The sequence below is a fragment of the Brachycentrus maculatus genome, unplaced genomic scaffold, assembly GCF_059751285.1.
Source record: "Brachycentrus maculatus isolate JH-2025_06_01 unplaced genomic scaffold, ASM5975128v1 h1tg000157l, whole genome shotgun sequence".
Classification (NCBI taxonomy): domain Eukaryota; kingdom Metazoa; phylum Arthropoda; class Insecta; order Trichoptera; family Brachycentridae; genus Brachycentrus; species Brachycentrus maculatus.
This window is the reverse complement of record NW_028280910.1, coordinates 268,627-283,101: the sequence shown is the minus strand read 5'-3', so window position 1 is coordinate 283,101 and position 14,475 is coordinate 268,627. Positions and strand designations below refer to the sequence as shown.

General features: G+C 35.1%; 1 protein-coding gene across 2 annotated transcripts in view; it reads right to left on the bottom strand.

Annotated features, from left to right (window-relative positions):
- The window catches only part of Src42A (Tyrosine-protein kinase Src42A), a 127,256-nt gene that overhangs the window by 34,187 nt on the left and 78,594 nt on the right, over positions 1 to 14,475 (bottom strand). The window contains exon 1 of one of the 2 annotated variants that reach the window (XM_088261529.1): positions 11,227 to 12,443. The exons of the other annotated variant lie outside the window; for it this stretch is intronic. Coding sequence (XP_088117655.1) covers positions 11,227 to 12,311 — 1,085 coding nt within the window. The 5' untranslated portion in view covers positions 12,312 to 12,443. Of the gene's footprint in view, positions 1 to 11,226; positions 12,444 to 14,475 lie in introns of those variants that run through there. 2 annotated transcript variants of the gene reach the window in all.

Genomic DNA, 14,475 nt, shown 5'->3' with positions numbered 1-14,475 from the left:
AACGCTAGCCCAAGTTAATCCACATTATTATTTTAAATACTTATTATTGAAAAAAAACATGTAAGAGATGGTTAATATAAGTTACACTGTGTTAAATGATCACTTAAACCAGCCTATGACGGTTGTCAGCCCCGTAAATGCCGAGATATCCATATTCTTCTTCATCTTTGATGAGATGTCAAGAAATAATATATGAAAAATAACTCCTATAATTGGAGATAATCCAGATTTGTGAAAAAGTATGAAAATTATAAAAGTGATAAGTGTAATATAAGAGTGTAATTAATACACCTGCCGAATGGTACTCGAATAATTATTTATTATTATTATTATCATCGACCTACAATATGGTGTCATCAAACCGAGAAATGTGTAAACCTTCACGTAAAATAAAAATAGCGGAAGACGTTTGAAACGTAAACGAAAAATTATGATTCTAATGTATGCAATATTATTTCATAAAATTTGCATAAGTTCCGGGTAAGAGGAGGCGCACCATCTGTTATTAATGTAAAGAAGGGTTGGGAAGGAAGGATGAAATGCTCCAATTTATTGCAGTAGGAACTTACTGTCACTATTACACGCGAGGGTAACGAACTCGCAACACAAGTACCGTATTGTAGCCACCTTGGAAGTACATATTGTAGCCACCATATAAAAAATATTATACATACATCTCTAATGTACTACAGATGGACCTTGAATAGTTGATTGGTCTTAAAATAAGTTGAAGTTCGTATTTATCTTAAGAATAAAACAATAAACTCCAATATGGTGATATTTATAATGCCAAATTCTCCTCTGAAGGCTAATAATTAAAATGTTTAATTTAATTTGTCAAAAAATGATTCATAATCGTTTTACATTTCAATGGCGTTTAATCTGCTTTTAACGTCCTTTTGCCGATTCCAAAAGAATTGGGTGATGAATTGACTATTACAAATAATAGGCATTTTTCAATCAAGTTTTACTTTTTATGACACTTTCCTGAAATTTACTGTGACACGTGTTTCGATCTATTCCGCATCATTTGCAAATACCGTCGGGGAAATGATGCAGAATCGTGCATCGAAACACGTTTAACAATAGATTTAAATAAATAACGGTATTGAGCAGGTAAAACTTAAATTTAAAATGTATACATGTTAACACAAAGTGACTGCCGAATCGATCAATGAAATAATACTTAACAACAAAGGGAAGAATTCTTTTCGATTACATAATATTAATTAGCGACCCGTGTACGTTAATGGTTACGGATTAAATCCATTTATAAATATTAATAAACATGTATAGTTCAGAGTTATTTGTTATTGCAATACTATCGATATAATTAAATGCATGGTCGTCACTGGATCATCGGTGCTTAACAGTATCTTGTACGAAGAATAAAAAAAACAGGTTGATTATCTATGTCCTATAAATCAATCAATTCATAAGCATCAATAAAGTGCGTTGGAAAAAAATAAATATGTAGTTCTAATAAAAATAAAAATTGCAACGACGTATTATAGATGCTTTGTAGAGCAATAAATATTATTAATTTTTATATTCAGGCATTTGTAATAAAAAAATATATAAATTATGAGACGGAATGGATTTTAAGATGTCAAATATATTATTTTTTGTGTACTTAAAATGTGTACAGCTAAAAAAATGTAAGTCTTGTAGGTACCGTGTTATGATATTATGCAAGTTACTAGACTTTGATTTTTTAAATATTTTTGAAAGTAAATATTTGCATTATTATCGGGATATAAAAGGGAGACTTAGAATTTTAAACTGATATTATAACTATCGATATTTCGTTTATATTATAGGTGTGTCAGCTTGAGACGAACCATCTATCGTTCTTATACGAAAGAAGATGGAGATTCAGCATCCAAGGGCTTAAGACCTGGCTATTTTGCTGGCTTCACCATCCGTAGGGTGAATAATACAGTGTCTGATAGAATAAATAATAATAATAAATTGATGGTATTCTGCTAGCCTAGCGACTATTTATTTTCATTAATTGATTCGGCAGTCACTTTATGGTAAAAATCTATCCATTTCGCATTTAATTTACTTAGTAAATGGTGGTATTTGCTAAGGAAAACCTAAATTAAAAATGACTATTTTAATTTCACACCTTCAACGTTTTTTTAACTATCGACCTTAGGATAGTGACTTCCGATAACTTGTTTAAATATGCACATTAAGTAAGCTCTTCAGGTATTGACCGTATTTTGAAGAACGGTATTGCAGATATATGTAATAACAATTAAAGTAACGCGAATATTTTCCGTTCCACGAAATACGTTTTCCCGAAGGTTTTCACAGAAATATGTATATAAAAAAATTATGTGAGGGTTCTATAAACGATTTACATAATTATAGTAATAGATACCTGCATACCGTGCGAATTCTTGGAATCATTTATACAAGTAAATAATTCAGATTCGATATCGCACATAATTGCATACAAAATAATGTATAAAACATATGTAGCTTACATTATCAATCAAATAATTATCTCAAACGTGATGTGACGTAAAATTTAACAAAAATACAATACATTTTTTTAAGATTATATAAGTGATATAAACATGACTGAGCTATAAAGATTTTTTTGATTTTTAAAAAAATTACTCTTTTTTAATGTGGGTAGGTAAGTGACGGAGAAAAGGGAGAATTTGAGATTACTGTAAGATGTTATTTAAAGGTTATTATGGATTGTTTTTGTTTTATGTGAAATGAGGATCATTACACTGTCTTTTTTTATATGTCAAAACTATTTTTTCAATGTAAAAAATACGAACGTAAATATTAAAGGTCACTAATAATACTAATAATAATTTGTCCGCCTCCGTAGTGTAATGGTCAGCACGCTCGGCTACCGTTCTGGAGGTCCCGGGTTCGATTCCTAAGGGGGGTAAAATAAATATAAGTGATTTTTTTCACTGTCATATTTATTCAATATTACCCTGGACTGGTACCTGAAGCGGAGGGCTGATCACCTTTCCTTCATGTGTAAACCATCAAGATAACACTGCGTTTATATGACGCAGTGCCCTATGCACCATTGGGGTGCGGATAAGGGTTTTATTATTAATAATACTTATCAATCTTTATATCTAAACACCTGATCGAGTCTAGGCATAAATTTGATTTCGATCCCGCAATCCTACTACACAGGCCGAGAAATTACGTCGGGCGCATGATTAAATAGCCATATAAATTTACAAACACCCAAACAACATAAATATCAGTGATTGGTTCAAGCCTAATTAGACCAAGTACCCTATATTATTAAAATAACGGGGTTTCAGCAATTAAGAAAACCACCATAGAAAAAAGAAGAAGACATCCGCGTTTTTAAATTTTATATTATGTACCTGTTCAACCTTCAACGTCCCAAGGACCCAACTCTCAAATTTAGAATTATCTTCACATACGGTGTTTGAAAATGATGTGGAATGCATCGAAACGCGTGTCACGGTAGATTTGAAGAAATAGTGGTATTTACTTAGTAAAACTTTAATTAAAATTAATATTATGTAACCTGACGAAGGTTTCTACAAGAGCGGTTGAAATTTTAGTAGGAGAATGTATATTTTAACACGGTTCAACCTGAAAAGGGAGTGTATTTGCCGTATTTTGATTTCCTTATCAATAATGAGTAAGTGTATGGAGCATGGTTCTTGTAATAAGGTAGTGTATGCGCAATGGGCTATTGTTTACTTGCAAGTCAGAGTCAAAAGCGCACGTATTCTTAAGATATCATTTCAACAAGGACGAACAGTGCCGAAGTGGCACTTGAGGCCGAGAAAGTATGTTGATAATTGCATCAAGTATTTAATATGGCTATTTTACTGCGAGACTTCCCAATACCGGGAATCGAATCGCGTGAAATATTTCCTAGAACCAGAGGCAGACAGACCTCCATCTCCAGTGGCGAAATTCAATTCTCAGAAATCTCCAGGTAGCTTGAGAAAGATATATTCCTCGCAGTATCATAAAACGTTAAAAAGATTAACAGCTATTTTATTTTTTAACAAGTTATGTTGATTTTAGCATACGAGAATACAATAAATCATAGTATTATTCCTCATTTTATAATATATGGTACAAGCATGTAAAACATTCAAGAAACGATTCAAATACTGTTATTTACATTTAAAAAAATCGAATCCTTGATCATTAATTTATTTTCCTATTAAATATGTTATGAAATAAATAAATAACAGGTTTATTTAATAAAAGGAACTTAAAATTTTACCGAATAAAGAGGCGGCTATATATAAACAGTGGGGTTTAACCACTTGTGTTAGTGGAAGAAACGCTATATTTTTAAATTGATAAAAAAAATTAAATGACACGTTTGGATAACTTCCTGGATTTCATGAAACGAACCTTTAATATATTCAATTCAGAAATCGTATTATATAATTTTAAAAGTAATAACACATACATATGTATTAATTTACCTCATTAAATGGACGTAATAATATCATGTATCGTATTTTTAACACACTTTGAAATCGATCTGAAATATTAATAAAACCAGCATGTCTGATTATTCAATGATTATCAGATGAATGTAAAATTATTATGTAACACTAAATAAATTTGCGAATAAAATATTCTCTACTAATAAAAAAAATGTTTTGAGATTCATGCCCTGGAGGGTTAGTATAAAAACATTGATTTCCCAAGTCACAGTTTCATAATATTAAAACACCACCGATAAACTTATTTAAAATACACTTAATTAATGTAACATAGATACTAATGTAACAATTTTCAATAGGCAATTTTGATATAATATGCTATAACTTGTCACTTATATAATAAAACAGTTGTTTTTCTTAAATAAGACCGAACGAAATATTCATAATAAACAATAAATTGTAACCAAATAACCAAAAGCTAAAAAAAGGATTTTAATACAAAAATTTCATGAATTGATTCGGCAGTCACATTGTGGTAATATCAATCCATTTTTTATTCAAAATATATCTGGTAAATACCACAATTTATAGTACAATTTTCTGGATAGTGGTATTCACCAAGTATAAATAAAATTTAATTAAAAAATATTATACAAGGTCGTTCGCGAATCAGACCTGCAGTGTTTCTATTTAGACCTACAGTCCTCAGTGCTCATACAAAACTTCGCAAAATAAAATGGTGTAATATTGCACAATGGCGGCATCGGTCCGAGCAATGCAATAACAATGAATTACGAATTGCATAACCTCAAATAAGCTTTACATTTATGTACGGTGGAAACTGAAAAATGTCTCGAGCTATGTGAATCACGCCGGTAGCACACACTGGGAGGAATATAAATGCTGCGTACGTAGTCCCGCGCACTATGATTCCACACAAAAATGTCAACCATCCGACTATGTTGCTATTTGAAGATTACATAAGCGAGGATTCTCGGTAAATTATTCTAATTGAACAATTAACTTTGTTCTGGGTAAGAACGAATACGGAATTCGACGGAAGAAATGAAGCTGTTTCGTGCTAATAACATAACACAGTTTTTTTTTCAAAACAACATTATTGTATGTACGTTATTAGTTATTACGTAGGAGTTCTAATAAGCATGAAAAAAAGATTACATAGCTCCAGGATATAAAAACACATTTGTCGCTTTTTTAATCTTGGGTACTACGTAAAAACAAAATGCAAAATAATCATCGCATACACTTTTTACAGTAGTGAAAAGTGTATGAGTAAAGGGAGTTTTTTTACAAACTACAAAAATGCATTTAAATTGTACACAATTTTTTTTATTTATAATGAAATGAATGTTGAGATATCATTAAGATTTTTTTTAAAGTTTGTGTGTTTATAATTACGAATATTTTTTTAAGACTTTACAAAACCAATAATAAAATTTTCGTTCATACAAATTCATATAACCAAAAATTTTCCTAAAATTTAAATGGTCTGCCATTCATATTTATTTCGAAAAATAATTACGTAGTGACGTGCAAAAACGATATTTTGTACTATCCGAAATAATAATCCACATTTTAGTGGACACTGATTTGTAGAACTCCATTTTAATTTATGTAACGAATGTATTCGTCTGACAATGCCATAACTAGGCGAAACAATTGTCACAATATTAATTTTTATGTGTATTATAACAATAAAATACAACTTATTAGACTCAATAATTCTGTGTGTGATTTAACGATTATTACATCGACACTCCTTTTAGTAAATGAGATACATAAATTAAAAAGATGCGTAGAATTTATCAAGATATTTCAGCCGAAACTTGACAACTTTTAAAAATGGGTCTAGGGCAGAGGTTCCCAAACTTTTTTTGTCTCGTAGACCCCTTGCCATGTTTTTCGATTTTTGGTAGATCCTCCTTACCTGATATTGTTTTTCAGCAAATTCACTATCTTCTAATGTATTTTTGAAAGTCGATGTATGAAGTGCACATTGAAAGATTGAAATTTATAACGTGTATGATAATTTATAAAGTGTAATGAAAATTCAAAAAATACAAACATGTTAGGTTAATTCAAATTCAAATTACTCTCTGTTAAATTAAATAAATAAGCAAAAAATAAATGCTTTTAGTCTTAGGAATAAATTTGATGTCGTTGACCTCCATTTCTTTTTCATGGACCCCCAATTTTTTTTTGCTGACATATACCCCTTCCAAGTCGTCGTAGACCCCTGGGGGTCGATATAGACCACTTTGGGAATCACTGGTCTAGGGTAACTATAAAAAAAAACAAGTTCCTACACAGAGAAGCATAAACACCAGCCGATACACTAAATAGAACACTGTCACTGAATTCATTATCCGACAATATCGAGCTGATTGCATACATAATTAAGTCGCGTACTCCTAGTTTGGGATTGCCTCGTCAGAGTATGATAATGGTAATGTTTATCACCGGGTCGGGTGTATCATTTCGGCTACGCTGTAAATGTACAGAATTACATGTTAGCCGTAGATTAGGATGGATTAACGAATAAATTATACTGCTTATAGCGATTATATAAATCCACCATAAAATAAAAATAAAAGTTCACAACATTTGGAGTGTGTCCAAATACTTACTTGTTAAATAATTAAAATACCCAGACTTGCGTATTTAAAAATAAATAAAAATAATTCCGAAATGGAGAAATCCCAGATTTGTAAAAAATGTTTGGACACACTCAAAATGATGTGAACTTTTATTTTTATTTTATGGTGGATTTATATAATCGCGATACGCGGTATAATTTATTCGTTAATCCATATCCTAATCTACGGCTAACAAGTTATAATGATACATATTATAAAGTTTTCAACGTTCTATAAACTGGCAAAATACACTAAGTAGTTTAAAATGTCATATTTATGCGGTTTTAAAATTAAATTTAACTTTAAGTTTAAAAGTGGGTATTTTATTCAGGCTAAATAACAGGGATTATTCAAACAGAGATTTTAGAGTCAACGTTTTTTGCCAGTATACCCACGATATGAATCTGCCAGTATGCCTACGACACGAATGTCAAAACAGTAGAAAGGGATAGCGATAAAATAATATTTATAAAAATAATCAATGAAATTTTGGTTATAAATATCAATAGAAAATATTAAAAGTGTAGTACATATGGAAATCATTTAAAAAATTAAATTTAAATTCGGGCAGACCACCAAAGAGATGGATCGACATCGCAGGAGGCTAATCCCTCTTAAAAACAGGCCACAAGGCCTACACCACGAAGAAGAAGAAGAAATTGAAATAATCAATGAAATTTTGGTTTAAAATATTCATAGATATATGTAGAATGCATTGAAGGAATGACGTTACGACATCATTGGTTAAAAATCATTACGATTTGCAGCAATCCAGCGATTCAAGTGAATGGTTTGTTTTATTTGATTTATGTCATTTCCGAAACCGAGCGTAGGCTGCCGGCAGCGAGCGCAGAGCTGTGAGGCAAGTGATATACCTAATAAATAACATATCGGCCCAATGAATAGCACTCCGTGTAATAATGCCATGCTGCCTACAAAATACGAGTAAAGGTGTTCAAACAACTGGATTCATACCATTGTAGTTACATATTGTGTTGAAACACTTAGAACGGTTTGCAAATACTCGTAAATAATAATAATAATAATAATAAAACATTTTTGTTTATTTATTAAATTTATGGTAAAACAAATTTATGAGGCGAATGTTAGTGGGAAAAGAAGCAGAGGAAGACCGAGAAAAACATGGCACGATCAGGTATGCCAAATACTTGAAAGTGGCCAGGTTAGGAGTCGTAACAATCGACGGGTATGTATGAGGAGATGCATGAACGTGGAAGAGGCGAAGAATGTTTGCAAGGACAGAGTGGTGTGGCGCTCTATTCTCTCTGCCTACCCCTGCGGGGAAGTGGCGTGATGGTTAGTTAGTTAGTTTTTTTTATTAAATAATTTATATAGCGCCGTTAACTACTGTTATCACAGTTCGTGGTTCTTTGGCCTCCTATCGTACGTGGATCTTTAAACGTTAATTTACTATCGAGAGCTACGTTCATAGACTGTGTGACTAAATATGTAAATATTATTTTTAACGACTATTTTTATTTACTCGCTAAATAAAAATAAAAACACATATATTCTCCTTCTTCAAACCCTTATCCACACTCCAATGGTGCATAGGGCACTGCATCATATAAACGCAGTGTTATCTGGATCGTTAAAACATGAAGGAAAGGTCCAGGGTGATATTGAATAAATATTCGCGTGAAAAAATCACTTATTTATTAAAATTACTTAAATATTTGATCCCCCCTGGGATTCGAACCCGGGACCTCCAGAACGGTATCCGAGCGTGCTGACCATTACACTATGGGGGCGGACAGCATATATTCATACATATATACAGCATATAAAACATACATTTAAAATAAAAGGTTTTGTGCTAAATAAAAACGTCTTGAAATCAACCATAGACATGCCGCGAAGTCAGAAATTCAGAAATTAATCAGATATGGTCAAAATTTCGGTTCTTCGATTAAGTTAACTCTGGTTGAGAAGTTCGTCAGCAGTATAACGCCGCCAGTATCAGAAACGCCTCGAAAAATAAAAGTTATACGAAATAAGTTATCAGTATGCACAACGGCATTTCCATACACATTTTAAACACATTAATGGCCTTCGATAAAGAAACGTAATTATTTAATCTTCGTATAAAAGTAATGAATGATATATCTGTACGTGTGTATTTTACCTTTGTCATTCCGCTGAACATTGAAAGTAATACCGAAGCTGCATAATAAAGAACCGTATTTGCATTTTAAATTTGAGAATAAATATTTGGGCTGTTGCTATGCGCAAATAGATCCGAACGATATTACGCTCCAAACTATTGAGTCAGAAAATTCATTAAAAAATGTAAACTTTTATTACATATACATTTTTTATATTTTATTAATAATTTTCTTCAAACCCTTATCCGCACCCCAATGGTGCATAGGGCACTGCATATAAACGCAGTGTTATCTCGATCGTTAACATATGAAGGAAAGGTGATCGGCCTTCCGCTTCAGGTACCAGTTCAGGGTGATATTGAATAAATATTAGAGTGAAAAAAATCACTTATATTTATTTGACCCCCCCTGGGAATCGAACCCGGGACCTCCAGAATGGTAGCCGAGCGTGCTGACCATTACACTATGGAGGCAATAATGAGGATTAATAATAGTATACATATTTATAGATTAGGCGTTTAATTTTTTCAAAATTAAATGTTCAAATCAAACACTGATTTTTTGAGTCATTGTAACTTTGTGGTATGGTAATATAACACCGTAACAATTTCATTTCAATCTTCGACATTTGACCTGATGGTGGAATGATTATTCCGAAACCGGCAGTCATGAAGTAGTAATTTTTAAAGTGGTATTACACAAAGTGAACGATGAATCGTAAGGAGAAGATTACTAAATTGTATTTTATTGTTAAAAAAACACAAAATAAAATTTGTGACAATTGTTTCGCCTTTTTATGGCATTTTCATACAAATATTTTCATTTTTAACAATAAAATACAGTTTGATAGACTCGAAAAATCAGTGTTTGATTTTAACATTTAATATATAAATATAAAAGTATACATGAAAGTAGGTAGAGGTGTTCTTGACCAAGGAGTAAGTCTGATACAGTATTAGATAACCGATTCGAATCCAAGAATTCAACAAATGTGGGAACATTCTGGCTCGGTTTAATGTCTTCGGCTGAAATGAGTCAACCGGGATTGACAATGTTCGCATATTAATTGTGCACTTCTCTCGGTAAATGGTGGGTACTGGAGATACAAGCGACCGACACATACATATGTCAATTCGTGAATTGGTTGGGTATTGTTTAAATAAAACATTTACAACAGGACACTCGAGTATGATTGAATGGGATCAATTTGTACACATGAATTTACAAGAGCTTATTGCATACAGTACTTCGATAGCTTCCATTTATACCCGTCATTATAGATAGAAATCGAACCCTGGATAACAATATCGCTGTTTTTTTGCATTTTATTTTATTTAAATTTATTCCCACTCGTATATGTTTTTTGCATAAATTATGATTTTCAAAAGCACACACGTTAGTGTCGAACAATTGTAGAGAATGCTTTAGAAATAATAAAAAAAATATTGGACGATCAGGTGACAGGAAGTCAAAGACGACATTAAAATTTACGAAACGAAATGAAGAATAAATCACTATGCTAATCGATGAGCTCTCGAGTTCTTGAATCGGCTCGTGCGCGGCTATTCATACTAACTAGGAGGCAGACGAAACTTATATAGAGGAAGCGTAGAAAGAAAAATGGTCTACTGAACACGCAATAAACATCGAGTATCGAGTTTTGATCTGCCCCGAAGGACATGGGTACAGCGGAACAGAGTACGAACGGAGCCGGGTTGCTGCAACTTCTTACTCTGGAGGTGGGGGGAAAAGGAACAACCCTGATTGTGAGTGTGGAGCTGAACAGACCATAAGACACATGGTGCAGGACTCCCGGCTCAAATGTGACCTTCGGGATATCCATGAGGCTACCCTAGAGGCAGTGGACTGGCTAACAAAACTGGAGCCATGACTTTAAAACCACCATAAGACACAACCCATAGGGGTGAAGAAGAAGCCGTAGCCATCCGCAAAGCAAGTAAGTAGTAGTATGTTCTACAGGGGTATCGGTTCACAGCTGGCGGTACTTACGGCAGGGTGGTCAGCTTGACGTAGGCGTCCGCGCTGGAGAGCTCCGCGCTCGGGTCCGAGGAGGTGGTGGACGCGGTGGAGGCTCCGGACAGGCGGCGGGACCACGGCCCGCGCTGCTTCTTCAGCCTCTTGTCCGACTTGAGCGCCAGGAGATGCCTCTTCACTAGGCTGTGCCACTTGGCGCGGGCCGTGGGGGTCGTGTCGCTGACGGTGTCCTCCTTGCAGCAGGACAAGCCGTCGCTGTGGCGGCGGGAAGCTTCCGAGCTGAGATACTTCTCATTAGACTTGGGCGGCAAGCTCTTTCTTCTGAGCTCGGGGAGGATGTCTTCGTCCAAGTTGGAGTGGTCGGTGATCCACTTGGACACGAAATCGGCTTTGTCCGCGCAGCCGAGGCGATCCGTGTTGGCGTATTTGGGGTTGTATTCGATGCGGTCCAGACTCAACCATTGACTAGATTTAGGTTTAGACTTGAATATCACGTCGTTGTCGGGATCGTCGTTCTCGAAGGATCCGATGGAGCAGACCGACCTCTTCTTCCTGGGCATGTAGGGGCGACGCAGACCGAAATTTCCGATCGGGTCCGGCGGGAGGGATGTCGGCGTATCTTCGCACTTCTCTTCTTCGACTCTATACTCTAGGGTTTGTATCCTATTATCTATATTGGCGTACGTACTATCGGAGCTCGCGGAGTCCATGCTCAGCCTGGGCGGCGAGAGGGCGAACGTGCTCATTTTCCTAATCCTAATATCACATTTGCGCGGTTCCTCCTCCTCGGCCGCGGGAGGTTCCATGTCTCTCAGCTCCGTGGCGGCCTCGCTGACCACGAGGTCCTTCTGGTTGGCGCTGTCGTTGAGGAAGACGCACGGCACCTCAAGATGGTGCTCGCGGCGCTGCTCGCGCTCGGGGCCCGCCGGCAGCACGAGGCGGCGCGTGGCCACGAGGCGCAGGAAGTCCGTGACGGCCTGCAGGTGCGCGCCCGTCACGGCGCCCTGCAGCCGCACGGCCGACACCTGGTGCGGCACCAGCTTGTTGTCCCTCACGCACCACACCACGGGCAGGGCGCTCTTGGTCCCCTCGGAAACCATGACTACTCGCTAGTTCGCTCGCGTCGCGTTCCAATAAATTAAATAAATAATTATCCGGTCGTTTCATGAGTTCTCGGTCAAGGGACCGTTCGCTTGCAGCTTAATTCGTTGACGATGTCGACCATTCGGACGCAGCGACTCCGGCACATCGCTTCTAGCCGGAGAACATAGCCGGCGAGTTCTGAACGGTCGCAGGGGGCGCGCACCCTCGGAGCGGTCCCGCGGTACGGCGGCGCGAGACAAAACAAACGAGGGGAAACCGGAAGAGCAGACCTGGGATCGCGAAACAATATTCGCTATATGGAGTCACTGGATGATAACAACAATAGAGTAGGTACGTTATAGCTACGAATGATAACAGACAAAATGTACGGAGAAAGGCGAGTGAGCGGTTGACTCGGCCGCGGCGATCGGTAGACTGTCAACGGTGGTAGCGGAAGGCGGCGCACCAGCGGCGGCCGCGCGGAGCGGCGGGGAGGGGGGGAGGGCGGTAATGAACTCCGCTGGTCCAGCGTCCAGCGCATCTCTTGCTGCAGGTGAAATATTATTCATCCTGCCGGAGCATCCCTCGAGCCACTCATTTGCGGTCGTGGATTTATTCTCGCCATATTTAACGAGCTTCTCAAAACATTCAAATAATGTTTTTATTTTTATTATTTATGGATCTATTAATAAAAAGAGACATCTTGAAGAATATTTTTTTCTATCATTCGTGTTTATAAGACGTAAATAATGCGAAGACTGGAAAACATCAGTAAGTTGGCTAACCTCTTTTCCATGTATGTAACGCTCTGAATTAGTTAGCAGAAGTGTGAATGTAAAAAAGAAATCGCCCATAAAATTCAAGAGCAGGTTTTCCAATTAAACGGTATTATCATTATTAACTGTCACAATATTTACACGAACCAGGGCGATCAGATATAACATGTTCGTATTAGACTCTTTCGTTTGAATGTAATCTCTACACATCATATGTGTTACATTTTATTAATTTTGTACAATAAACTGGTAGTAACAGATAACAAAATTAAATAACTGAGTGTTGTAAGTCACTAACAATATAACGGAGGTAAAACAAAATTTCCAAAAATAAATAACAGGTCCTTTTAGTTCTTCGCATAACTCAGTTATGGGATAAACCCAGAATTTTTCCTCGTATTCCAAGATCCATGAAGAAACACCAAAAAATAAAACATCACAATATTGTAGAAAATATTTTCAGTACAAGATAGCTCGAGACAAGCTTAACATAACGGGTTCAATTCCCAGTGATACTACAGAAAAAAGAACTACGAAATCAGTGATACTACAGAAAAAAGAACTACGAAATATATCTGTTATTGGTCCGTGAGATTATTTATTTATTGATTTGGCGTATAATTTGAAGAACTACTTATTTATATTTTAAACAATCAAACACTGATTTAAGTCTACCGAATGGTATATTTTTTTATGTTTAAAAAACATAAAATACACAAGTTAGTAGACTCAAATCAGTGTTCGATTTTTATATTTAAACAAAAATTTTTTTTTTATTTAGTAAAAAGATATATAGAAATAATAAAAAGAAATAAAAAAAATAAATCAATAAAAAGATATATACATTTTAGTAATTAAGGGATATTTTTTTAGAAAAGTAAATTGTATATTTTTATTCTGACTACGGGATAAAAAAATATGATTTTGACCTTAATTGAATAAGAATGAAGTGGTCAATCAAACGTTTCAAGTATCGGTCTAGGGTAACACGCATAAAATGATAATAATACGAGAGTTGATAGTAAATCGCGACCGGATATACACACATGTATATATATATATATATATATATATATATATATATATATATATATATATATATATATATATATATATATATATATATATATATATATATATATATATATATATATATATATATATATATATATATATATATATATATATATATATATATATATATATATATATATATACATGTGTAAAAGAATCATTAAGATAAAAAATACGGTATAATTATTTATGATCATAATGACAAACGGAACTGAATGAATGCAGACCGAATTCCGACCGATTCTCTCTGAACGATGCCCCGAGGACCGAACACGGCAATCACTTCACGAGCTGGCGCGCTATCAGAGAACATCTGCGCAGAGAAGTGCAA